The sequence below is a fragment of the Pseudopodoces humilis genome, chromosome 3 (assembly GCF_049639895.1).
Source record: "Pseudopodoces humilis isolate 2021_Gansu_Grassland_sample_001 chromosome 3, ASM4963989v1, whole genome shotgun sequence".
In the NCBI taxonomy this organism is placed as follows: Eukaryota; Metazoa; Chordata; class Aves; order Passeriformes; family Paridae; genus Pseudopodoces; species Pseudopodoces humilis.
The window spans coordinates 99,809,174-99,834,074 of record NC_142202.1 but is presented as its reverse complement, the minus strand read 5'-3'; the positions used below and the strand labels follow the sequence as shown (position 1 = coordinate 99,834,074).

Genomic DNA, 24,901 nt, shown 5'->3' with positions numbered 1-24,901 from the left:
CAGCCTCTCCTTACATGGGAATTCTGCAAATTGCAATGTTACTAACACACAATTTACTATATTTAAATGTTTTTGTACTACAAGGACTCAAGTGAAACTGGCTGTTGTTACATTTTAGAATCTTTCCTTATAAGTTCTGTATCTTTCACATCTTTGTCACATGCACAGGGCTACCATACAGACCTGTGCCTGCACTGTAATTCCCACCATCTGTACATTTACAAAGATGAGCATGTAGCAAATAATGCAAAATGGAATATGCATAAGAGAAAGTCACAAGACTATTTTCATGAGAAAAGCAATTTTTTTTCTGTTTTCCAATGTATAACGTACATATTCTCAGCTTCTTGATATTCATTAGCTTGATAATAAGTAACGCACACTATTTGCTTCTGGGGTTGTTTTATTTATTTTGCAAGTCCACCAAGTTTTGCAAATTCTCTCAACACACATGTGCACACTCACACAAGTCTCTTAAAAATTCTCCTTGTCAGAGATCCACCAACTAAAGTGAATTAGAGGTGCTGATTTCATCCCCATATCTAAGTGGTCTCTGACTAGTGGCTTGGCCTAGTGTTGGGTGCTGAGATACCGAGACATCCCAGAAATGCAGCTGGGGTGGAGCTGGAAAGGGGCTGCCAAAGAAAGCTTGGAGCTGCAGAAAGATGTATTCCATAGGGACTGTGTAGCTGAAGGAAAGGCTCAGGCACTTTGTCTAAGATCCAGCCAAGGATTATGTTTCAGTACAGAGACAAAAGAAAAACTCAAAGCTACACCTATTAAAAGGCTGGAAGATGTCTTTCCAAGTAGACTAAAGACAGACACCAGAAGCCCTGGAAGAGTGCCATCAGCCCTGCTCCTGGAGCTCTGGGCTTTCTTGCTGCATCCCAAGAGCTGGTAGGAGATGCTGTTAGTGGGGTACCCTTGGATGTGACCCCAGTTTAAAGAATAATTCTCTCACAATCCCCTGCTGTTTTATGTACCCCAGTTACACCATCCCAGTTATGTCACCCCTTGTTCACGCCCCAAAGTTATGTCATCCCTGTTCTTCACCCCAGTTCCAGAATATTCCCTGCTCCCATCTACCCTATTGGTCTTCATTCCCTGTCACTCTGCCCCTGAACCCTAGTTGGTTGTTAACCCTTAGCCACACCACTGCACCGCCCCTGTGCCCTCTACCCTGGAGGGGTAAAAAAGCCTGGACCCTCCGTTGTTCATGGTTCTTTGTCCCTGGTTCCCTTCTGTGAGAGCTTAGTAAACTCCACAGCAATACCACACAAAAACCCCCTCTTGTGTCATTCATCAACCATCAGGTACCAACACAGTACAGGAGTGTCTGGTGTGCTGAGCTATCCCCTTTCTGTAGAGACAAAGCTCTCAGGAAGGTGATCGTTTCGGCAGCTCCTGCCATGCCACTACACTTCCTCTCAATCCAATACTGAAGTAAAGCAGTGGTATTAGCAGAGCTCATATCCAAAGAATTCTGACTGGGAGGGATAGCTGGCCTATGGCTTAGCTTATTGCTTGGGACAGGACTAGATCTGAGAGTCACAGACCACAATAAGAGCAGGGATGGAAGATGACAGAAAGGTCTGCAAAAAGTATCTTCTTTGGACATGGTATAACTGGGAGAAGGTTTGGACACTCTAGGGACACTCTAGGATTAAGTTTAGGGTCAGTTTAAGAGAAAAAGCACAAAACCATAGCTGTAGGGACCCAAGAAAGTATATTCCAAAGCAAACTAAGGGCTAATGCCCTAAATCTTCTCTAAGAAATATTCAGCCCAGAGGAAGCTCTTAGCTTAGGGGTATTGTGGTTTATCCTCACCAGAACATTGTAAACCTCGTTAACACTTTTTGATTTAATAGTGATTAAAGAAGTTGCATACAACAGCACTGGTAACATCACTAGGAGGTAACATCACAAAGGAAGCAACACGAAGCAATGTTGATTAGGTGACAATTTGTTACAACACAGTAGAGGGTGCCATCTATAGGGGGTTTTGTTTTAATAATGTTTAGGAGCACTACAAAGCTTTTGTGTGTTTGTGACCCTATTCAGCAGCCCTGAATGTAGGTTCTACTGACTGTCCCCAGTGACTCACAGTCACAGGCAAGTGGCAACTCAGGCTGAGTACTGATCAAGAGGAGCTTATAGAAAAATATTGCAAACTTCTTAGAGAGTAATGGCCACTGCTGTCTTCTCTGTCAGTGCTGTCATAAGTCTCTATTGGATTCTGTGTACACAAAGCTACTCACACATATCTCCAAGTGTTCTGCTGAGATCCCTGTGAGCTAAAAGGCATCAAGACTGCCACTGAAATGAACATGCTGTGCTCGGGTCTGCAAAGGACATGCAGTCTTACACAGAGAGATGGCACAGTGGCATCTAGTGGTTATCACTGCCTTAGCTATTATCAAGAAGCAATAATTCTTGATGCCTTAGGGTCATGCCCTGCACTAGTGCTGTGATGGGGGAATATAAAAACTGTAGGGCTACAAAAGCTAAACTATGAAATATAAAATGTATTTCTGGGTCCCTCTCCCCTGCAAAGAAACCCCCTGGCATGTGGGGCCAACCCCAGGCTTGGGATTCTCAATAGCTCTTCCAACAAACAGCTTTCATGAACTCATCCTTAATTTCTTCCCAAGTCTCTCTCATCTGCTTCCACGTATTCCACAAAAAACCTTCTTGATCATATGGATATTTGTACTATACAGGTATTTGTCATCTATTTTCATTGTTTACTCATTATTAGGAAGCAGGTCAGTCCAACTCTTTCTAAACCTCTGTCACCTTGATGCCCTTTTCTAAAATAATTTAAATTTATTGTTGTGATTTTTTTTAGCAAAGCAGTTCTATTTTTTATCATGGTACAAATAATGGTAATCTTATATATTATTCAGCTAATGAGGGTCTTTATGTTGTCCATTAGCAACTCAGGCTAAGAAACTCCAGAAGAGCAAAAAGGGTTGGTGGCAACTGCCCTACACAAGTTGTTTTCCAACCCCACCCTCAAAATAATCAATTCCTTAATGAAATCTAGATAAGCATTTGAAAAAATAGAACAGCAATATGAAATCAGGCAAAAAAATCAACCAGACTGTACCTTTGAAGAAAAATACTGCCTGCTGTTGTGTACAAATACTCTGGTGCATTGCACTGCCAGTCCAGACTGACCAAGCTGAAAGGAGAGGATCAGGACAGGGCTGAAGAACCCTGTCCCATCAGCCAGCACCCCCAGGGATGCAGGTACCACTAGAGCTGCCTGGATGTGCAGGCTCCCTCTTCCAACCAGACTTGCTTCCACCAACCTGAAACAACCAAACTAGTAGAGATCTACAACATCTAATAAGTATACCCCTTCACTCACACTCTTGGTATTTTTCCCTTCATTTTAGAGTTTCCCTTGGTGTACATACACTGCTGTACTTTTCAACTCCCTCAATATCTGCTCTCTTAGTCTTGTTCCACCACTTCTCAAATATCCTTTAAAATCAACACTTCTGAAAGCTTTACTAAAACACAGGCAAAGCCAGGCTGGCCTTACACAATGTGTTTATTGGAGTTTAAGGCAAACTCTCCTGTTCAATGGCAGAAGAGAGCCAGTACAGCCCAAAGCAGCTGAATGAGGAAAGCTTCTATATTTGGTGACTTAGTAAAGCAAGACACCAAAAGGGGAAGCTGAGGTGGACTCGCAAGCTATACATGAGATGTCTGAAAACACTGATTTCTAATGAAACTCATATTTGTAACAAGATCATACAGCTTCAGCCTTTCAGAAACAACTAGAAAAGATTTATTTGATTTCAAACTCATTTACAGTCCCTCTAACACAATCTGACAGGAATATTAGGTCTGTAGTGGTGGCTCTTAGATTAATCAGTGGGCTGATGCTTTGACTTTCTTGAGCAGAGATGTTAAGTGGCCATATGGATGCTGCAAACACATGCATTTCTCATCTAGCAGAGTTACAGTGATTCAATTCTGTGTAGAATTACACAGAGTTATAAAGCTTGTGTGGCAAAAGCTAACCTCAGCAGAAAGCCTTGCACAGAGATAGTTTGTCATGCAATAGAAAGCATTAACTCTGCTAGCAGTGCTGTGTTCACTGTACAGGTAGGTGGCAGAGATGGGCCTTCATAGACCACTAGAGGTGATCTTCAGAGCCAAAGTTAAGTCTGCTTAACAGACTCAGACCCTGAGACTAAGTGCTCAGGGTCATATTTAGAGTTTTAATAGCTCTAGGGATGAAGGTTGCAAAATCTTTGTGTGCCAATGCTCAGTCACTCTCAAAGTGAAAAATGCTTTCCCATCATGTAACCAGAATTGCCTTTGCTGGAATTTTCCTTGGTTGAAACATTTCCCCTGGTCCTTTCTCAAGACATAGTAGGAACTCAGGCTGAGGAGGCTTTCCTCACCAAGGAGAACAATCTGTGCTCATGGGCATTCAGACTTCCAAGGCTTTTCTATGAAACAGGTCAGCCTATCTGTCATACATTCAAGTCAGACCTATTTTTCTTAATGAAAGACAGATATTCTTTACAATATTTGAATTTAAAATAAGAATAAAGCTATTCTTTACTTAATTACAACAGATTTTTCCCCTTGGCACAAACGGTCAAATAAAACAAGGCAGTCATTAACACTGAAAAATGTCAAGACACTTACCGGAGTTCCATAACATTAGGTACCCACTGTACTTGTCTCTTCTTGACAATCCCAGAGTGACTTCCAAAGTGACAGATAGTGTGGCCTGCCATACAATTACACATGACCTAGTCAGCCCTGAGATTCATGAAGAGACTGTAATTGTATGTTTAGCACAGAAGTGAGGCTCAACTGGAGATGCTCCTAAAGGATCCTCTGAACTGCAATACCGTCCTCTGCACGAAGCATCATGTTTACTTCCTGAAAATCTTATTGGTTTAGTTGAAATAGTTTTGTGTAATTTTTTCTTTCAATACATAATATTCTGGTAGATCTGCCAGAAGAGACAAAGGATTTTCTGTTTCTGTGCTGTCAAGCCCTGTTAGAAGCCAAAAGGTTTGAGACTTGCTGTGCTTGGAATCAGGGTGAAGAAAACAGGGAAATGGACCCAGAAGCAACTCATTTTTTTTCAGCAAAACAAGAATTTATTTTTCCATTTTGTTCCTATTCCCTCTTTGGAAATGTAAGCACAGGAAGAAGTGTCATTATGTACTCTTTGGGACGAATTTTGGGAACTCCTCTCCCATGTAACTAACTGAATTTGAAAGGTGCTTCTAGACTGGATGCTCATGCTTGCTCCCTCTCTGATATACTGGTATCTGAGACATCTCCTGCATCATGCATTCCCTTTCTTCTCACATGTTCAGCAGCATCCTCAGCACAGAGGCATCCTCAATAAACCAGATCCTTATTGAGTATTTTCCATTTACCACTGAAATCTGAGGGTTAAGTCTATGCTAACTTAAGGTATTAGAAGTCAGAACTATTGGGGTCCTATCAGACTCTTGCCTCTGAACCTGCCCCTTCCCTTATGCAGAGGTTTCAGGGAATTTAGATAAATTAAATTTAATTGCTGGATACAAAGCCATGAGCTGCCAGCTGGGTTTCCCACCATTCCTGCTGTCACTGCTTCCAGCAGCACCAGAATGAAATGGGGTCATACTAGTTACACCTCCATCAGCAATGGCCACTCCTCCCAAACTTCTTCATGAACAACAGTAAAACTGGTCTGGCAGCTAGTAACGTTAGAAGTACTAAAAAATAGTATTTGCTGCTTTTTTGAAGGAATGGGTGCATCCTCAGATCCCAGAAGAAGCGACACTTCACAGCTTGAGGGACCTCTGACAGGTATCCTGCATCAAACAATATTCTAGAAAATGCCACTAGAAATCCTTCTGATTCATCTTGCAACCTCGCTGTCTCACGTGGCCCAGATGAATAACAGGTGACTTTCTGCATCAGGGTATGTCACTGTTACCTATCTTGCTTGCTATCAGGATATAACCTAAGAGAGGAGGCATCTGGGAAACATGATACCTTCTGTTGTCATGAATAAAAAATAAAACTCATACTGCAGCAGTCTGGGCTGTGGCTGCATGATCAGGTCAGACTGGGTGCCTCTAAAACTACTGAGTTTTCAATGCCATTTTGAGAGTCCAGAAGTGATGACAAAATGGCTGTGAAACATGCTAATCGCAAATAAATTATGATACAAAGAAGTGGAATGATAGGTCCCCCTGAGAACCTGAATGACCACAATAGTAAAGACTTGGGAGACAAAGGCCTGGATTTGAATAGGTGAATGCTCCATTTAAACAACAGAAGAGGACAGATGGCTAATTCCAGCCTTTTGGTAACTCCAAGTGACTAAAATTAAATCCATGTTAATAACACAAATGAAAAATGTTCCTTCAGGCAAAGCATGTTTTACTATGAACTGCACTACAGAAATACTCAGCCCCATCTCAATTTGGAAGTCAGAAAGCAGCCAGAACTTGTAAAGTCAGAATGTCTCTGTGTTACACTCCTTATACTCATCTGCCAAGGCAGGAACCAGGCAAGACCCCCAGAATACAAGGTTATTTGTTACATTTATAATCTTGATTATCTCAGTGTCATATACAACTGTTCTTCAAACACAGCATTTCCTTTCTCTGGTAACCGATCTCAGGTTTGGTGTCAGCTGGCTCCCCTGCATGCATCCATGAGGTGTCACAGGCTCATATATGGAACAATATCCTCATCAGCCTGCTGATCTTGGAAATCTGCAGTACCTTCTAATCCTGTCCCTGCAAATTTCTACCTATCTTTAAATGTAGACTCAATAACTTCTCTCATTAACCTCTGCAGACAAAGTATCTTTATTCTCCCTTGTATGTATCACAAGTCACATGAGACTTTTTGGCACTAATACATCAAAGTTCATGCTGCAATGGAGAAACGGCATCTAAATCTCTGTCGAAATTCCATTCAAGCACTGTCTTCACTGAGATAGTAAAGCCCCACGCAAGCTCATTACCACCCTTAATGCATTTTGTCTGAAGGCAATGCATTTATCACATAGCCTCTATCATTTCCCTGTTTCCATTGTTATCTATCACTTGACTAATATTTGTCATGGTGCAGGTTTTTATTGGCACTATCTTATGCATCATATTTCCAGAACACAAATAAAAATGTTGAACTGTTCCTGTAGAACCATTTCCTGCAGAACTCACCAGGAATTTGATGAGGCAGTAAAAATTTGTCTTAAAAAGTTCTTATTTGGCAATAAGTACTTTAACACATGCTTCTCAGTGCTACAGAAGTGTTAAATACAACAATTCAATTTACTGTAGCAGACACCCGTGGAAACGAAATCACTTTTATCTTTATGCAGAATCTTCTTTTAGCCATACTCTCCCCTCACCTCCAATTCTCAATTTTCTCTGCCAATTTACATGCCAGGAAACGATTCTTTAATGATTTCTGGGTTTGAGAATTTTACCTGGAGTTAACATCATGCTAATTGCTCAATAGTGCCCTGACATCTGTTTAGTTTTTTCACCATACTAGTGGAAAGTACGAGACACTTTTGAGAAATACTCACTGATGGTCTGCAAAGCAGCTCCCGTTTGCTTTAGGAATCAATAAAATAATAGACATGTTTTGTCTTAAGGTCTACCAAAAGTCACAAACCTGAACCCGTCTGCTCAGCAGCCTGCCCTTTTACAGATGGAAATGCCAAGACATCAGTATTTTGTAGCCATCCTCATTAAAATGTTTATTTCAGGTGTCTGTGTGTCCCCATTTCTGAAAAAACTTGAGGGTGAAAACAGCCGTCTGTTCTTACCATGCTAACAACTTCATTCTCTCAAAAGACAGGACTGAACCGTACTGTAAAGTGCTATATGTGAGCATGATGTACTGGGGATGTGGATGGCGATAAAATTTAGACAGCTTCAGATCCAGCTGCTGAAAAGATCTATTCTAATGGTACGTTAAATTCAGCCACCATTACTACACTATAAAACTCACTTAATCGTGTAATCCTAGCTCTTCAAAAGCCTTTATCTGGATCTGTGCCAAAGATATAGCCCCAAGCCCTAGGGCCCACCTGCAATGTGGAGTCTTGGGGCGGGGGGGGGTGGGGGGGGAGGGCAGCGAAATACCAGCTTTTCGAATCAGTCATTTCTCGTGTTTTTGAACTGGGATGCTGACTTTTCATACTAAAAAGCCACCTACAAGTTGTGCTGCTGGACCCAATTTTCCAAGCGTCTGTCAGATGCAAGCAGGTTACCCGGGGTTTAATTGTCCTTTTCACCAGCACGCACCACTCCCCTCCCGCTGCTTGTATTCCCCCAGACTGCAGCACACGCAGCCGGCTAATTTCTAACTTCAACAGGCGAGCTTGATACTTGAATTTTTTTTTATTTTTTTTTTTTTTCCAGATCTAGATCCATGCTTTGGCTTTCACGGAGGCTGTAGCAAAGCAACTCGGCCACCTAACAGGACAGATCCCTGGCATGCCTTCCTTCTCCCTGAAGGCCTGCGCGGTTCTGGCCCAGACCCGGGCAGCCGCCAGCGCTGAGGCGGGAGCGGCTGAGGGCGCCCTGGACAGGGCAAGATCCCAAAAAATTGCTGAAAGCAAACTGAGGGAGCTTTCCCGGGAGCACCAGAGCTGACCAGGGCCACCTGCACCACGGTCGCGCCCCCGGCAGCTCCGAGTCTCTAACCCAACCCCACCCTGCCCCGCCGTGCCGTGCCGTGCCGTGCCGTGCCGTGCCCTGCCCTGCCCTGCCCCGCCCTGCCCCGCCCTGCCCTGCCCCGCCCTGCCCTGCCCCGCCGTGCCGTGCCGTGCCGTGCCCTGCCCTGCTATGCTATGCCCTGCCCTGCCCTGCCCTGCCTAGTCGCCGCCCTCCGCCTCCTCCTCTTCCTCCTCCGCCCCTCAGCGCCTCCCCAGCCCCCCGCGCGCCACAGCAGCAGCTGGCGCGGCCGCTCCCCATTGGCTGCGGCGCTGCCCGGGCCCCGGCGCGGCCAATGCGCGGCGGCCACGGCGGGGCGCGTGGCGCCGGCGGGGCGGGCCGGGGCGGGGCGCGCAGGCCGTGGCGGCGGCGGCAGCCGAGGGAGCGGGGCAGCCATGGGGGTGCGCGGCGCGGGCCGGCTGTGGTGGGGTAGGAGCCGTGGGGGCCCGGGGGGCGGCCTGAGGGGGTAGCGGGACACGGCGGGACGTGACTTCCCTTTCCCCGGCTTTGCGGGCCCCGTCGCGGCGGGAGGGAGTGGGGCCTGGGGCCGTGCGGCCCCTCTACGGGCCGGCGGGAGGAGCGGAGAGCCTCCTGAAAGGAGGTTGTAGCCAGGTGGGGATCAGCCTCTTCTCCCAGGCACTAGGACTAGAGGATATAGTCTTAAGCTGCGCCACGGGAGGTTTAGATTGGACATTAGAACTAATTTCCTCACACATAGGGTGATTAGCTGTTAGATCGGGCTGCCCGGGGTGGTGGTGCAGTCACCGTCCCTAAAAGTGTTTAAGGAAAGACTGGACGCGACACTCAGTGCCATGGTCTGTTTGACAGAGGGGTGGCGATCGGGTATGGGCTGGACTTCATCGCAGAGGGCTTTTCCAACCCCACTGATTCTGTGGGGGCAGCGCTCGCAGTCGCGGTCCGGCTGTGGCCGGTCTGTGCCGCGGGGGCGGGGGTTGCTCGGTGGGTTAGCGAAGCACACGTAGAGAGATCTTAAAGATTCCAGCAGAAAAAAAAAAATAAATAAAAAAAAATGTTTATCTCTCACCCTAATCAAAGACCTTCTTTGGTTCGAGTGATTTGAGTAAGCGGCGGTGTTGTGGGTGCCTGGCTGCCCTGCCTTGCGATCTGGTGCTTTGAGGGCAGAAAGAGAGCAGTGACCGAGATCAAACGGAGGGTTCCGAGGGGGGCTGGTGTTCCCCTGCCCCTGCTACTGCCTCTTGTGTGCCGGAGGAATCAGTAGACGATTCCCACTCGGGCCCTTCGATGGACATGCCGAAGGTGCCGGGAGCTCTGCCCCAGGCTGTGGCTCGACGAGCGCACGTGTGCAGGGATGTGTGGGCCTCGGCACACCGAGCACTGCTGCAGGATGGGGGTAACTGTAGGAGGAAATCCACAGAATCGTCATCATCCCGTGACAAAAGCTTTTTTTTTTTCAATGGATCTCCCGACTTGCAACTCTGCGGTTCAGTTAGCACTAGTAATACCAATATGGAGCTGCCTTAGCTGGTTTATTGATGCTTCTGTGTGATTTGCTTACATTCGAAAACAACTTTTGAAATCGGGTTATCTATTTCTTTTTTTCCTTAATAACAAGGGCAGATTTGCATTTATCTGACTTGATGCTTGTAGGAAAACGATCCTTTTCTTTGCTGAAGTTGAATTAAACCTTGACTGTTTTACTATAGAAAGGAAAGTTATGCCATCAATTCATGACTCATAGTTTTAAAAAAATGCAGTGGTGGGGGACTAGGTGAATTTCACCATGTACTTTCTTTTGTGAGTTCTCTTTAGCAGATGTATTTACATAAGCTAGAACTTCTGTCTTTTAAGGGACAGAAGTGGCTGAGTGAACTCTGTCTTCTGAATGTATTCTGCCAGAGATCACCTAAAAGGTGAAGCAAGAATATACTGATTTCAATTTAATGGTCTCATTCTCTCTAGAGGTTTTTTTCTCTTGAGCGTGACTGTAACATTCAATGAGGTTTTACATTATTTTCTTACTCTACCCCAGCAGCATCTGCTACTGCTAGGGCACTGTAACATGCTGTGACAGCCTCAGATCGCCTTGGAAGTCAGTTGATCAATGCTGACAAAGTGCTGCTTGTGTATGGGTGTAATGAAGAGACAGAGCCAGTCTAACACGTACAGCTGGTGGTGGAAACCGATTTTGATCACCAGAAGAAAAGGGTTGGGTCCTTTTGCTAGAAGAAACCATTAGGATTGGGTAGTGGTGCAGCAGAGAGGGGCACTGGTTTATAGTGTGCCAATTTAGTCCTGATCTCTGCTTGAGTAACCTGGAAGAGGTTATGTCTGTCAGCCTCACTCTCCTGCAAAATAGGGGTAATGAAACTGGCTTTTACTGTGTGGGACTGATAAAGTGTAGGTGATGCTGTATAGTCTGTATAGTATGTGCTGTAGAGTTTCTGCATCATTGACCTGTTTTTCTCTCATGTTGAGTCTTGAGAGAGAATGTGCAGCTTCCCGTTCAAATTATTATCCACTTGCAGCAAAGCTTTTTTATGTCTGGTTCTAACTTCGGTGTCTGAGCTCTTACTCCCTCCAGTCTTTAGTGGATTAAGAAAAGTCTTTTGCAGGGTAGATTTTGTTACAGAAATGCTTGTCATCTCTCAATCTCCCTGACTAGGTAGAAGGAAGGATGATGAGGTTTTATGTACTAAGTCTCAAGAAATAATAAGTTCCAGAAATTATCAGAAGTACAAAGCCATAAGAGAAAACAATTTCCTTCTGTCTTTTAATGTTATTTTTTTAGCATTCTCAGGGTGCTTGAATTGTTAATCAGAGAGATTTAGCTGTTGTTCTCCAGTCTGTTCCTAAAGACTTAAGTCAATGGTAGACTAAGATCCTCATGAGCAAGAATGATGCACTACTACGGCAAAGTTAGTGTAACTGTGCCAAGCCTAGTTGGGATAGTCCTGTGTGATGTGGTCCTATAAAAGGTGTGTTTGAGTGCCTGCTGTGCAAGAGGTTTGAACAACTGGCTTAGGAGTTTCTAAGAACTGAAAGAAAACATATCTGATATTGGGGATCCCTGCAGAAGTTCTGGTGGTGTAGTTAACCAGCAGGAGTTAGGGTAGGGGCTTTGACACAAGTCTCTCTGAAGAGCCATAGCAGGAGTGGCGTAACTCCAGGTAGCTTTAGGCAGAAACATTATTTTACATGATCCTATGAAATCATGTTTTAAGCAAGGAGGGAGAGCATATATCTTGTGTTAATTTCCTTTTTGATGTGGTCTAACTGGAATCCCTTCCCACCACTGCTGATTTGTGAAGAGTGGGGAAATGATTTAGCCATGGCAACAGGAGAGACGTAAATGTTCAACAGGACTGCTGATGTCTTTTCTTTTCCTTGTAGGCACAGTGAGCTGCACATTTTTCCTGGCAGTTAACGGTTTATATTCAGCCAGTGATGATGTGATAGAGCTCACACCAACTAACTTCAACAAGGAGGTCATTCAGAGCGAGAGCCTGTGGCTTGTGGAGTTCTATGCCCCATGGTAAGAACTACAGCTGTGTACTTGCTTGATCTTATGACAGAGGAGCAGCACAGATGAGGGCACTGGAATCTGCTGCTGATCAGCTCAAGGTTTCATTCAGTTGTTGGCAGCACAGTTATTGATGGCCTCATGACTAGCAAAATAGCTGTACTTGGGATTCCTGCTTTAAATATTTTCATGAGGAAAAGAGGCAGAACTTGGCATTTCAAATTGCCAAATGGAGCCTGGTAGCAAAACCTATGCCATTTTTCTACTGGATTTTTTCTGGTTAAATTAGTGTTAAAAATGGCTGAAGTTCAGTAGGTAAGTAAGTCCCTCACTTCTGTGTTTCTGAGCCTAATTCTGATGTGAAAGCACAGATCTGAATTCACACTTAAAATTTCCAATTTCCATGTAAAAATAATGGCTTTGTGCACCTTAATTTAGCATCCTTTGTCTCCTGTTCTGCTCAGGTCCAGAGTGTGGAGTCTATTCCATTTAAATTCTGGTGATATGTATATTCTATCTTTGTACAAATCCTCTGTGATATTGCCATCTGAAGCTCCACATTCTGGAAAAAGTGGCCTTTTGTTGCCACAGCTTGAGTTTGTCTGGATTAAGAGGTTTAAGGGGAGCCTTGGTGTGCCTCTTGTGGAGGTTGTTCTTCAGAAGTCTGAGAGATGGTATGATCTTGTGGCACAGGCTCTCTTCTTCTTAATGAGTAAATCCTCAGTCTCCTACAGTTTGCTGTGACTGTGAAATAGTTGTAAGATCTGAATGACATTTGCCATTTTTTGTTGCTTGTTTTTTCTTTTTTTCCCCAAAAGGTGTGGTCATTGTCAAAGGCTAACCCCTGAGTGGAAGAAAGCAGCAACAGCTTTAAAAGTAAGTTTAGCTTTTCAAATGTGCTTGTGGAAGTGGATTAAAGAGAGTTTGGCTTTTTGACATCTGGATTGGGAATGTGGAGTGGTTTGGTCCTTACAACCATTACCACTTTAATCATATTTGTCCAGCCAGAAAAGTGTTATTCAGGCACTTGATAACTCAGTATTTTTGTTTGGTTTGCTTTGTTGTATTATTTTTAAAAGAAGCCATTGAATTGTAGAGGAAGAAAGTCAATTCTGTCCCTGTGAATTCCCATTACTATTCTCTAGGAATGAAAAGAGCTTTGTAAGCCATTGGTGTTGACTATTTTTTTTTTACTTACAGAAAAATTAGTCATGTTGTGATTAGCTAAACTCTTGCCTATGTGAAATATATTTATTCTCCTTCTTAGAAAACCAAACCAAAAAACCCAACTAAATAATAGCCCAAAGAATTCAAAATTTATTTTGTCATGCTGAAGAAAGAAGTGGACATTTATAGTGTTCTGTAGCCTAATGCTTGCGGGGTAAAGCACCTCTGTTCTATTGTAGTCCTAGTAACTTCCCCTCTCTCTTCCCCCTTCCCTTATGCCCCCAGCATAGAGTACAAAAGGTCTTAAATTGCTGTAGAAGTCTTGGATGTAATGTTTTGGGTTTTTTCGGTAGGGTGTAGTGAAAGTGGGTGCAGTGGATGCAGATAAACATCAGTCCTTGGGTGGACAGTATGGAGTCAGAGGATTTCCAACTATCAAGATATTTGGAGCCAACAAAAACAAAGCAGAGGATTATCAGGGTAAATGCAATGAATTTTTAGATGTTGCATGCCTAAAAACTTCCCTGAATGCAATAATCATGGTGGCTGTTAATGCTGTGTTATGTGGTTTTTCCTTCCTGTCTATTGCTTGTAGTAATGGAGAGACAGATGTGTGGGAGTGGTTTGACCAAATTGTGTATATCTTAGCATTGTCTAACAGTCCCACCTGCAGGTCATAATTGTTGGAGCTTGATAGGGAGTTTCAAGGAATTATTCCTTTCTTCCTGTTTATTTGAAGGTTGCTATAGTCACTCCTCGTCAGAAAAGCCAGGTAATGAAAAGGTGTAGTGAAGTCAGTCTTGCTGCTTAAGTCAGATGTCCCACCACTAATACTGTACCACTCATAGCCCGGTTCTGCTTTTCCTGAAAGTTCATTAGGATGAGGGAGGATTAAGTTTGTAATTAAGTTAGGAGCATACCTTAAACTTGGCCTTTTGATGGTTTGATCACTTATTTTGCTGCACTGCAGGTGGGAGGACAAGTGACGCTATTGTTGATGCTGCTCTAAGTGCTCTTCGGTCCCTGGTGAAAGAACGTCTGAGTGGCAGAAGTGGAGGATACAGTTCTGGAAAACAGGTATTTGAGGGAATGTGAGTTTGTTTTTCAGGTGGAGACTGCCTTGTATGGGAGATCAAAGCTCCCAACTGTTGGGGGAGACACCAACTCAGTCACAGAATTGGAAGGGGTGTCTGGAGTTTTATCTAGTCCAGGTGCCCTGCACAGTGCAGGGCCAGCTGGAGCAAATTGCTCAGGGCTGTGTCCCTTAAAGTTGTATATCCAAGAACAGACTCCAAATAGACTGCATTCTCCAGTCAACCTATTCCAGTGTTTGACTGTGTTCACAGTAGAAATCTTTCCTCTTATGTTATAGGTTATAGAATAATAGAATGGTATTTCTTGTGTTTCAATTTTGTCCCTTCTTTTTCTTGTTGCAGTGAAGAACCTGACTTTGTTTTCTTTACTCTCCAGTACTTTCTCATCACGTGTCAGATGCTCAAAGCCCTTAATCAGTACTGACTGTTGGCTGGACTTGCTCCAGTGTGTGCATGCCTATTCTATAGGGGAGCCTAGATCCAGCACTCCACATTGTGCTGAGCAGAAGAAAATACTGCCTCCTTACACACCTTCTGGCAACTCTGCCTAGTGCAGCTTAGGAGGCTGATGACTACCTTTGCCACAGGATTGCAGTGCTGGCTCATGTTCAGCTTGTCCACCAGGACACTCATGTTCCTCTTTGAAAAGTTGCTTTCCAGCTAGTCAGTTCTCAGTGTATACTGGTGTATGGGACTGTTACTCTCCAGATGCATCTCCCTTTGAGCTTTGGGGTTCTGTTAGCCCCATTCTCCAGGTGGTTCAGGTACCATTTGTCTAATCTAAATTAGACAGATTAAGATTCTTTAATTTGGTAGTGTTTTTCTGAAGTTGGCTTGCCAGATTTCTCCCTGATGGTAGATTGAAAAGCTTCCAACTCCTACTCCTGTTTCTGAGTCGTGGTGCAAGTACAGTCTGACATCCTCAGAGTGGCCACATAGAAGACCTGGACTGTACCCTGTTGTGTGTATTGCACACCACATATTTGTTTTACCTTGAAACCAGGACTTGGTTCCAGATGGTGGGGGGGAGCACTTTGTTCAGATTAGTGCATGAGGAACTGAAAAAGTGTTCCCACATCTTGGTAGTTAGTTTGTCCCAATTTCTCTTCATTCAAGAGAGGGTTCATTTGCTGTGTCTTGAAAATACTGTGGGGAGTAGGCTGTGTGTACTGTCAGATTTAAAAAGGGAAAGTTGTATGACCTAACATTGCCTGTTTTGTATCTTGCACAAATAAAGATCATTTGGTTCAATGTGACACACACGGGAGTTGGCCTGTGTGGGAGACCAGTTTTGGTTACTTCTTACATGAGCATCTGTTTGTTTCTTACAGAGCCGGGAGAGTGGAGGTGGAGATAAGAAGGATGTGATTGAGCTGACTGATGACAGCTTTGATAAGAATGTCATAAATAGTGACGATGTGTGGATGGTGGAGTTCTATGCCCCATGGTGTGGGCACTGCAAAAAGTAAATGAGGTTTTACTTTAACAGTATAGTTCCTGTTATTGCCTGTTTTGTGTAATACCTTTAATCCCCTAAAAGAGACCTTGCATCCCTAGTATACCAGAAGTGAGTTTTTTTGTAAGATGATCTAACAAAAACTTGTGGGTTTCTGCTCAGGGCTCCTTAGTGCTGCTCTGGCTGCACTCCTCCTTAGCAGTGAAATTCCCAGTTATTAGTAGAAATAAGTTCTGTGAATAATATAAAACTTTTCATTCCTTCAGATGAAGGACATCAGTCTTCTTTGGATAACCCTCTTAGCTGTCAGCATTCTCAGCATGAGACTTTTTCTTGAGTAAAACATGCTACATAATGTTGAATTGTGGTATACTTTTGTTAGCTCTGAGAGAGCTTAGGGCACTTATACTCTGTTTTTCAGCCTGGAGCCAGAATGGGCAGCTGCTGCCACTGAGGTGAAGGAACAAACAAAAGGAAAAGTAAAGCTGGCTGCAGTAGATGCAACAGTCAATCAGGTGCTGGCAAGCCGATATGGGGTGAGTGTGCTCTGCAGTGGTTAAAATTTCCTTTCCATCTCTTCCAAGTCAGATTTCTCTTCAATCCTTACTGAACTGTTCCTCAATCTGGTAGCATTTAAATGTTTTGTGCTAAAAAAAAGTGATACATTCAGTTTATTAACCACAAATAATTAATGAATGTCAGTAACAACATAAATGGAGAAAGAGGAAAAGAATTACTCTGGATGTTGCTGAGAAGAAAGACTATTTATTTCCATAATTTCTTGTATACCTTTATCATCTGGAGTGAGAGGTCTCTTTCTTGAGACTGTAGGCTAGTTGGGCATCTCTGGAACACTTGGAGTGATCCCAGTTATCAGAGATCACTCTGACAATATCAGCTGCCCAGATCAGGTGTGTTGCTCACCAAAAGAGAGTGGATACTTGTTGTAGTCTAGGGTATAGCGGAGCGGAAGACACCGGGATGTAACGGAAAGTTAGCAGACCCCGTCTCTATTAGGATAGTAAAACCTTCTGCAATTAGCCAATAGCACCTAGGTGTGATGTAAGCAGATGGGAGTAACACAGTGACCCCAGGCTATAAAATGTTAAATTCCCCTGCAATAAACGCCATTGCTTCGCCATCCATCACATTGATGTCTTGTGGGTAGAATGGTCCGAGTGGCCAAGGGGGGCCACCGTGCTGGCTTCTGAACCAGGGTGTCTGCCTTGCTTGAAAAACCTACAGATACTCTTGAATTTTTAGGACAGTCCACATACCTTACAGTGTGCTGCATAATTTCCCTCTAAGTGCACATGGCTGACAATGTAGAGGGAACACTGAGCAAGACTTAGAGGAAGTGTAGCCGAAGGAGCTACGGTGCTCTTGCTGCCGTGTCTGGCCAGTGTTTTCCACCCCCAGACAAACCAGGAAATTAATTTTTAATTGGTGTCAGAGGTAAAGATAGTCTTCATGGTGCTTAAACCTGAAGTGCTTGGTGCATCTAAATTGAGATGAAACCAAAGCTGGTTCATCAGGCCAAAAGCCCAAAGCAGCATTTTAGTGTACGTTAACCTTGTTTTGAATTGTTCCAAAGGTAGGAAGCTACAAAATTCAAGTTGAGTCAGAACATGTGAGACACGAAGATGTTGAATCTCCTCCCTTGCTCTTAGGATAGAGGACATCAAATATTTTCCACCATAAATATCAGGAGCTGATGGTTTAAATTTGTCTTGCAGATTCGTGGATTTCCCACCATTAAAATCTTCCAGAAAGGAGAAGACCCTGTTGATTATGATGGTGGGAGAACTAGATCTGATATCATTGCTCGTGCTCTGGATCTGTTTTCTGATAATGCACCACCGCCTGAGCTCCTGGAGGTACCTATGCATCATTTTCTCAAACTGCTTTTGCATCATACTCTTTCTTGGAAGCAGTTTTTACAGGTCTATATGAACTGTAAATAAACCACACCTAAGTGTGGTGCTTCTGCGCTATTTTGTCCCAGAAAGTAAAGGATGACAAGCTTTGAATAGCAAAAAGCTGAATGTTCATTTCTATAATCAATTTGTTGTTTTCTGGAAGATGATCAAATTTGATACAGTGAAGGCATTGACAGGATGGTGCCAGGGTATCTGAATCTGCTCCTGCGGAATGAGTGGAAAAGTTGAGTTCTGTGCCCCATCTCTTTTTTTACAATAAAAGGGCAGGGCCTTGTCATTTGCAAGCTTTCCATTAAGAGATGAGTTTTGCTTGTTGTCCAAAAAACTCCACCCTCTGCCAGGTGACTTCTTTTTTCAGCTTGCTATTGGTAGATTTGAAATGGTGATCGCTTGTCTCCAAAGTGAGGTGCATGCAAGACAGTCTATTGGGATACAGGAAGGAAAAAAAAATAAAATCTGTACTATTAATAAACATAAAGATATTTTTATATGGTGCTTATTTCATCTTTCTTATCCTTCTATGTTTTCTAATATTAATACAGCAATATATATTAAATATAATATTAATCATATAATTGATTATATCAGAGGCTGCATGCTTATAAATTTATTTACTAGTGGGATGCACAATCAAAGGTTGGAGACCACTGATGAATCCATTTTTGAGACAGATCCCACAAAACCAGTGTTGCTGTAACTGTTGCTTGAACATTCTCATCCATAGCAAAGGTTGCCTCTGCTGGCTCTCCTTGTGCTCGCAGGCATTTGCATGGGCCTGGGGCTGCTTTTTCCAGCCTTGAGCAAGAACAGTGATTTTGAGCGAGAGGTGACATCTGACTGTGCCTTCTGTAGGCCTAATTTGCTACTGCATAGTTTCCTGTTGCTGCAACTCTCAACAGATCATCTTGTGAACTCTGTAAATTACTCTTGTACTGGGGGACTGGTGAAGTAGAAGAGACTTGTAAGCTTTTGTATCAAGTTGTTTCAATGCTTACTACCTTGCAGGATGGCGTTATTAGGCTGTTGGAGGGAAGTACAGTCACAACTGAAGAACCAGGTCTTATTCTCACTGACTTTCTACTGCTTTCTTCTAGATAATTAGTGAGGATGTTCTGAAGAGTACCTGTGATGCTCATCAGCTCTGCATCATTTCTGTCCTGCCTCATATTCTTGACACAGGTACACACATATAAGCAAGCTGACTTCTGTATGAATTTGTCGCTTAAAGCATGTAGTTGTGTTTTTTAATTTGTCCAATTCTGTTTAATGAACAGGAGCTTCAGGGAGAAATTCTTACCTGGATGTCATGTTAAAAATGGCTGAAAAATACAAAAAGAAAATGTGGGGGTAAGTCTTATTGTCCACTGGTAATCTTGGAAAAGATGTGAGCATTTCTGGGGGAAATGGGATAAAATTTGTATGATACCTGTTTAGCAACAGAAAGAGTTGTTCCTTGTTCAGGGTAGCATGTTTTGGTATTCCACTAATTACTAGAGAAGGGAATACTGTGACTTTAAAATGGCCCTTTTTTTTATTTTCATCCACCTCTCAAATTCTGCATTTACAAGTGATACCTAAGCATTAATGAAATTAAGCATCTCTTATTCTTGTCCTGAGCACTGAAGTATTTTAGGGAGGTTTCTTTTACCATCTTTCACGGGTTGGTGAGTCTGCCAGTGTGACTGTTGAATTCGCAAAAAACCCCAAGTAAATTGCAGTTTATTAACATGTTTCATGCTCTAGAAACAGACCAGCAGGCTATGCCTTTACTCCTCTCAGGTGCTGGTTAGGATCTCTGGGACTTCTCAGGAAAGTGAAAGCTGTTCCTGTCACACTGACTGCTGTGAAGAGGAGCAAAATTGCATGAAAGCCAGGGGGAAAATGCTGAGATTGGCTTATTCCGGAGGTTCCTCAGGGGACATGCTAAGATGAGAGGAACTGAGTGTCCTTAGCTAGAAATCCTCCTTAGTGATATTTGGCCAGGACTTTGTAATCATTAGATCTGTGACTTGAGTACTTTTAAACCTTCTCCTTAATACTGGCTAAGTGTAGCAGTGTGTTCAGGTTGCTAACATAGTTCTTCCCCTGCACTGTGTTTAGTGGCTGTTCTTACCCAGCTTTTGGTGGCTGTGTGGGTGGGACTGGCCTAGAGGTGCTGCTGAGAGGGGGCTTTCTTCTGTTGCAAGGTTCAAGATCAGGACTCTCCTTTTCCCTGCTGATTTTGAAAGTGTCAAGGGCAATACAGAGCCTCACTTGAACTCTGCAAGGTTGCAGGATATGTGATTTGAAAATTATTGTAGTGCCTATCCTCATTGTTAATTTTTTATTTCATCTTTTCCTTAAGGTGGCTGTGGACAGAAGCAGGTGCTCAGTCAGATCTTGAGAGCTCTCTGGGGATTGGAGGCTTTGGGTATCCAGCAATGGCAGCTGTTAATGCTCGGAAGATGAAATTTGCCCTTCTGAAAGGATCGTTCAGTGAGCAAGGGATTAATGAGTTTCTCAGGTATGAAATCTTTAAGTGACTTAAGTCTTTCTGTATCTGGGGCTATAACTCTTTAGACCACAAGCAGACTCTCCTACATCAGACAAGACTTGCACAGTTAAGAGAATTAAGATAAGAATCCAGTGGAGTAAGGGAATGGTTTCAATGGGGATTGCAGTAAAGTAGTCATTACCTTTTTGTGGTGTGCAGAATTAAGTTGGCCATTTAGCTTTAGACAGGTAGTTATAGTACAATATTTGAAAAGAGAAGTGGACTTTGATGTTGAAAAATTCTCTGGTAACTTAAGAAATAACTCACTAATGAATTCCATTTAATTCAAATGGTGCATTCTGTCTAGTCATTAGTAATTGGAATATCCCCAGTTTGGGAATTCTAATGGTTACTGTTGAAGTTCTTGAGGCTGTATATGTTACTGTTCATCTTTTGTATTCAGATTGGTCCTGTCTTCACCCTCCCACCTTTCCATTCTCCTGGCACTTGATAAATTGATTGGGAGAGGTGAAACAATCCATCCAAAAAGTCAATAGCTCACTGCTCAGTACAAGTCCTGTGAAACTGCCTCTTGTGTAGCTGGGCAAGAGCCAGTGCTGAGAATGGAAGAAACGGAGGGGATGACAGAATGTGGCAGCAGCACTGAAACAGAGCAGCTAAACTTAAACTGTTATTTTAGTGTGGTCTAAGTGAAGTGGGAACTCTGCTTGGACATAAAGTATCAGCTGCCATAAGTTATGCGAGAGGCCTTGAGACCTTCCAATAGAAGTGTTATTTCCATGTCTATCCTTGGAGGATGGCAGCAAATGCAAATACAACAGCATCTCTTCACCTTGCCATGAGAAGCGCATTAATTGAATGCAGTTCCTACTGGATTAATGGAATTAGTGCTATATTCTTACCTGTGAAAGTGATCAGACTTTCATCTTAATGCCAAAAAAAAAGGAACATTCTTAGGGCATCAAGTTAAATTCAGGATACAGATGAAAAAAGAGAAATACCAGATAGTTTATACTAATGCACATGAAAGTGCCTGCCTTTGTCAGACATGGCAAATTTTCTTAGTCTATAAAGTCCATCTTAGTGAAGCCTTTCCTGTGTGAGGCTGGATGATGCTCCTAGGGCACAACAGCCAATTTAACAGCTTACATTGCATTAGGTAATTGGTTTGGTATTGTCTTATGCAGCTCTACTTGCTAGAATAATCTCTTCCCGACACTTGAACTCAGCTGTGTTGCTTAGAGAAAGCAGTATAATCACAGCTGGTGTGGTTGGCCATTCACTCAGCTGCTGTAGGCAGCTTCTGCAATCTAATAGGCAATCTCAGCAGTGTTTACTGCAAATATGGAAACTGGTACTGTGAAAAGCATAAAAACTGAGAACTCCACTTGAGGAGGAGTAGTAATTTACTCTTATTTGCCTCTGAAAGATGCAAAGGAATTAGCTCCTCAGGGTTTTATTGCTGGGCTTACTGGGCAAGCCTAACTAGCAAGTTCAGTGAAAAGCATAAAAACTGAGAACTCCACTTGAGGAGGAGTAGTAATTTACTCTTATTTGCCTCTGAAAGATGCAAAGGAATTAGCTCCTCAGGGTTTTATTGCTGGGCTTACTGGGCAAGCCTAACTAGCAAGTTCAGGATGGAGTGTCTCAAACAAAGCTGGTTACCCCTGTACCCTTTGGAGCCCAGGGATGCTGTCTCCACTAAAGAAGATCACTGGTGATTGCAAGTAACATTTGCAGGTGACTTCCAGAACAAGATTTACAGGCTCCCCTTGGAGTTGCCTTAAGTGATAAACTGTTAAAGAGGCTGCACTTATCTGTGATTTTTACACTGCTGAAATATAAAATGGTGTATCTCAGATGACTTTGAATGCAGTCATAAATTTTCAATGTTGCTTAGAGGGCTCTGTGATTTTCTTCTTCTTGAAGTTTTTGCAGCCAGACAGTTTAGATCTACTTAATGAGATGAAATCTTGAGCTTGTATTCCCCTTATCTGAAGCAGGCTCTGTTCCAGGTGGATGGAGGTTGGGGGAATTTCTTAAATTTAACTTTACTTGTTTTTCCTCAGGGAACTCTCAGTTGGTCGTGGATCTACAGCACCAGTGGGTGGTGGAGCTTTCCCCAAAATTCATTCAGTTGAACCTTGGGATGGCAAAGATGGTGAGGTAAGAGGTGCTCCATTTCTGCAAGTGTTGAGGAGTTGCTGTGTTCAGCAGTGATGGGATAGAATAACTAACACCTGTCAGTGTGAAAGTTCTTGTTCTTACAAGATGGTGGCAAGTTGTGTTGATGGTTTCCCATTATCTTAATCCTGCCAGCAGACCAAATGTTACATTGATCATCTGACATTGTGGACCAGATGTTCCTGCCTAACTGTTAGGATGTGATCTGAAAGCTGGATCCCTTGAGGCAGAAATGTATTACCAGTGCTGACTAAGGGAGGTGGTAGTGCATACATTCAAGACCCCAGTGTTGTGGAGACTTGGGTTCTGCAATATGCTGATCTTGCCATCAAGGTCTTAATGCCAGAAAGCTTGTCAGGTAAAGCCTGTGTAATAAATAACATGGTGACCAAGTCTACCTTCTTAAGGTAAACCAAAGTTTTTTAGTTTTACAGTTTTTGCAGTCCTTTGATCTACTTCAGATAGATAAAAACACGGAATATGGTATATTTTTGTTACACAGTTTATTTGTATAGCCTTCATCTGGAGTATTTTGATTAGTAAAAAACAACCCTCTAGTCTAAACTCTTATCACTTGTCCTGTGCTTAATGCACTTGGGAGTTTTCTGAATGAAAGAGATGACAGGAGAGAGCTTTACTCTCAGGATGAAGTAAGAATCTTTCCAACTCGGGGATCTCCTGGCATTAAGCATTTCTAAGCATGTACTCAAAACTTTCCCTTTTTAACAGCTTCCAGTTGAAGATGACATTGATCTCAGTGATGTGGATCTGGATGACTGGGATAAAGATGAGCTGTGAGATCTTCAGGAAACTTCTTTTCTTGGGAGAGACTGCGCAGCAGTTTGCAGCCTGGATCACAATCAGACAGATATTTCAGTGGCCTTTTTATGGAGAAGTAGCACATGACACACTGTGCTGTTGGATGCACTGCAGCAGTGGACTGTACGCATCTCAAGAAAACATTGCAGAAATTCTATGAATTGTCATAACCAGTAAACTTGATTGTATTCTGTGTAACAAATATTTTGAGGACAACATGGATATTTCTTTGAAACATCTTGGGTTTTATTTTGTTGATAATGTGCTGTTTGAGTGTTACTGGAGGCTGTTAGTGTAACCAATTTTAACTGTAATTTTTTTCATGGAGGTGGAACCTGCTCAGCTTCTGTTTCAATTAAAGAATAAAATATTTTTTGACACACAGTGTTAGTCTTGTATAGAGTAAGAAAAGTGCACATAGTACAAGCAGTCCCATTTTGGATGACTCTTGAAAGTGAACTGTAGAATAGAGGCTTGTGCAGAGGGCAGTCCTAAACCACCTCCTTGCTGTGAGATCTTGACAGTTTGGCCTAAAGCCTGGTAAGGTGGACAATCTTAGTTTAACTGCTCTTCAGTCTTCCTTTTCCTATTCCTTCTCAGGGGCTTTCTCTTTACTTGTGCCAGACTTCATAAGATCATTAATATAATGGAAGTGGGGTTGCTGCTGTAATGAGAGATGCTGGGAGCAGTTGGTCTTTCCCCTGGATTAATGATGAAGCTAGTCTGTGTTCTAGGGCATAAGGATTTCCAGGTGCTAACAGAACACCACCCTGGTGCTGTCTCCAGCAAATTGGGTAATATTTCTTCACTCCCCATCTGGCATTGTTTTGATCTGAAATTGCTATTTCCTTTAGAAGGGGAATCAGGACTGTGAATAGGGATGGATACTGCTGCTTTTTTAATAAAAATACTATTATTTTATTGCTCTCCATGTCTTGTATATTGGTGTCTAGTGAAGTGACCCTGATGTGATCAGCTTGTTTATAAATAATGAATGAAAGAGCTGAAAGATTCCCCTTCTTTCAAGGAAATAACATAATACGGATATTTGTCATCTGGTGTCTGTAAGAGATTGCCCATAGCTCATCCCCGTGAAAGGCAGTGCTGGAACCATGGGCAGCCAGCAGTAACTGCTAATTCTGTGCATATGTGCTGCGACTCTTAAATCACCCCAACAGATGAGCTGTAATGGAACTGCTAACTGAAATATCTTTGCAAAAATTAAACTCATGAGTACTTGGGACTGTAAGTCATATTATGGTAAGTCCCACAGCACATTTGAGGATCTTTCCTCTTCAGCTTTTGGGTTTTTTCTTTTGTTAAATTAAAGGAGCTTTGGGCTTTGCTCTGATTCTTTCTACTTTTTCTGTTTGGATTTTTTTTAAGTTTGCTTTGTTAGAAAAAAGAGGACTGTGTACACCTAGTAGATCCATTAGCCACCACACCAAATCAATTGTTTTATTTTAAGTCCAGTAGATATTCGATCTTTGTAATTTACCAAAAAAAAATAAATACTACCATAGTACCTCTG

At 42.8% G+C, this 24,901-nt stretch overlaps 1 protein-coding gene across 1 annotated transcript; it reads left to right on the top strand.

Moving 5' to 3' along the window:
* The first annotated feature begins 9,052 nt into the window (after positions 1 to 9,052).
* On the top strand, positions 9,053 to 24,895 carry PDIA6 (protein disulfide isomerase family A member 6). The gene is made up of 13 exons (XM_005521859.3): positions 9,053 to 9,143; positions 12,087 to 12,228; positions 13,035 to 13,092; positions 13,737 to 13,863; positions 14,354 to 14,460; positions 15,809 to 15,942; positions 16,355 to 16,469; positions 17,670 to 17,810; positions 18,968 to 19,052; positions 19,148 to 19,220; positions 20,218 to 20,376; positions 22,437 to 22,533; positions 23,281 to 24,895. The coding sequence occupies exons 1-13, from the start codon at positions 9,110 to 9,112 to the stop codon at positions 23,347 to 23,349; spliced, it is 1,341 nt and encodes a 446-aa protein (XP_005521916.1). The 5' UTR covers positions 9,053 to 9,109; the 3' UTR covers positions 23,350 to 24,895.
* The last annotated feature ends 6 nt before the right edge of the window (positions 24,896 to 24,901 follow it).

What these genes read in the sequence shown, in the direction of transcription:
- PDIA6 (XM_005521859.3), top strand. Translation starts at nt 9,110, where the DNA reads ATGGGGGTGCGCGGCGCGGGCCGGCTGTGGTGGG. An exon ending in TGCTGGCAAGCCGATATGGG is followed by an intron (nt 16,470 to 17,669) that starts GTGAGTGTGCTC and finishes TTTGTCTTGCAG; the next exon opens with ATTCGTGGATTTCCCACCAT. An exon ending in GCCTCATATTCTTGACACAG is followed by an intron (nt 19,053 to 19,147) that starts GTACACACATAT and finishes TTTAATGAACAG; the next exon opens with GAGCTTCAGGGAGAAATTCT.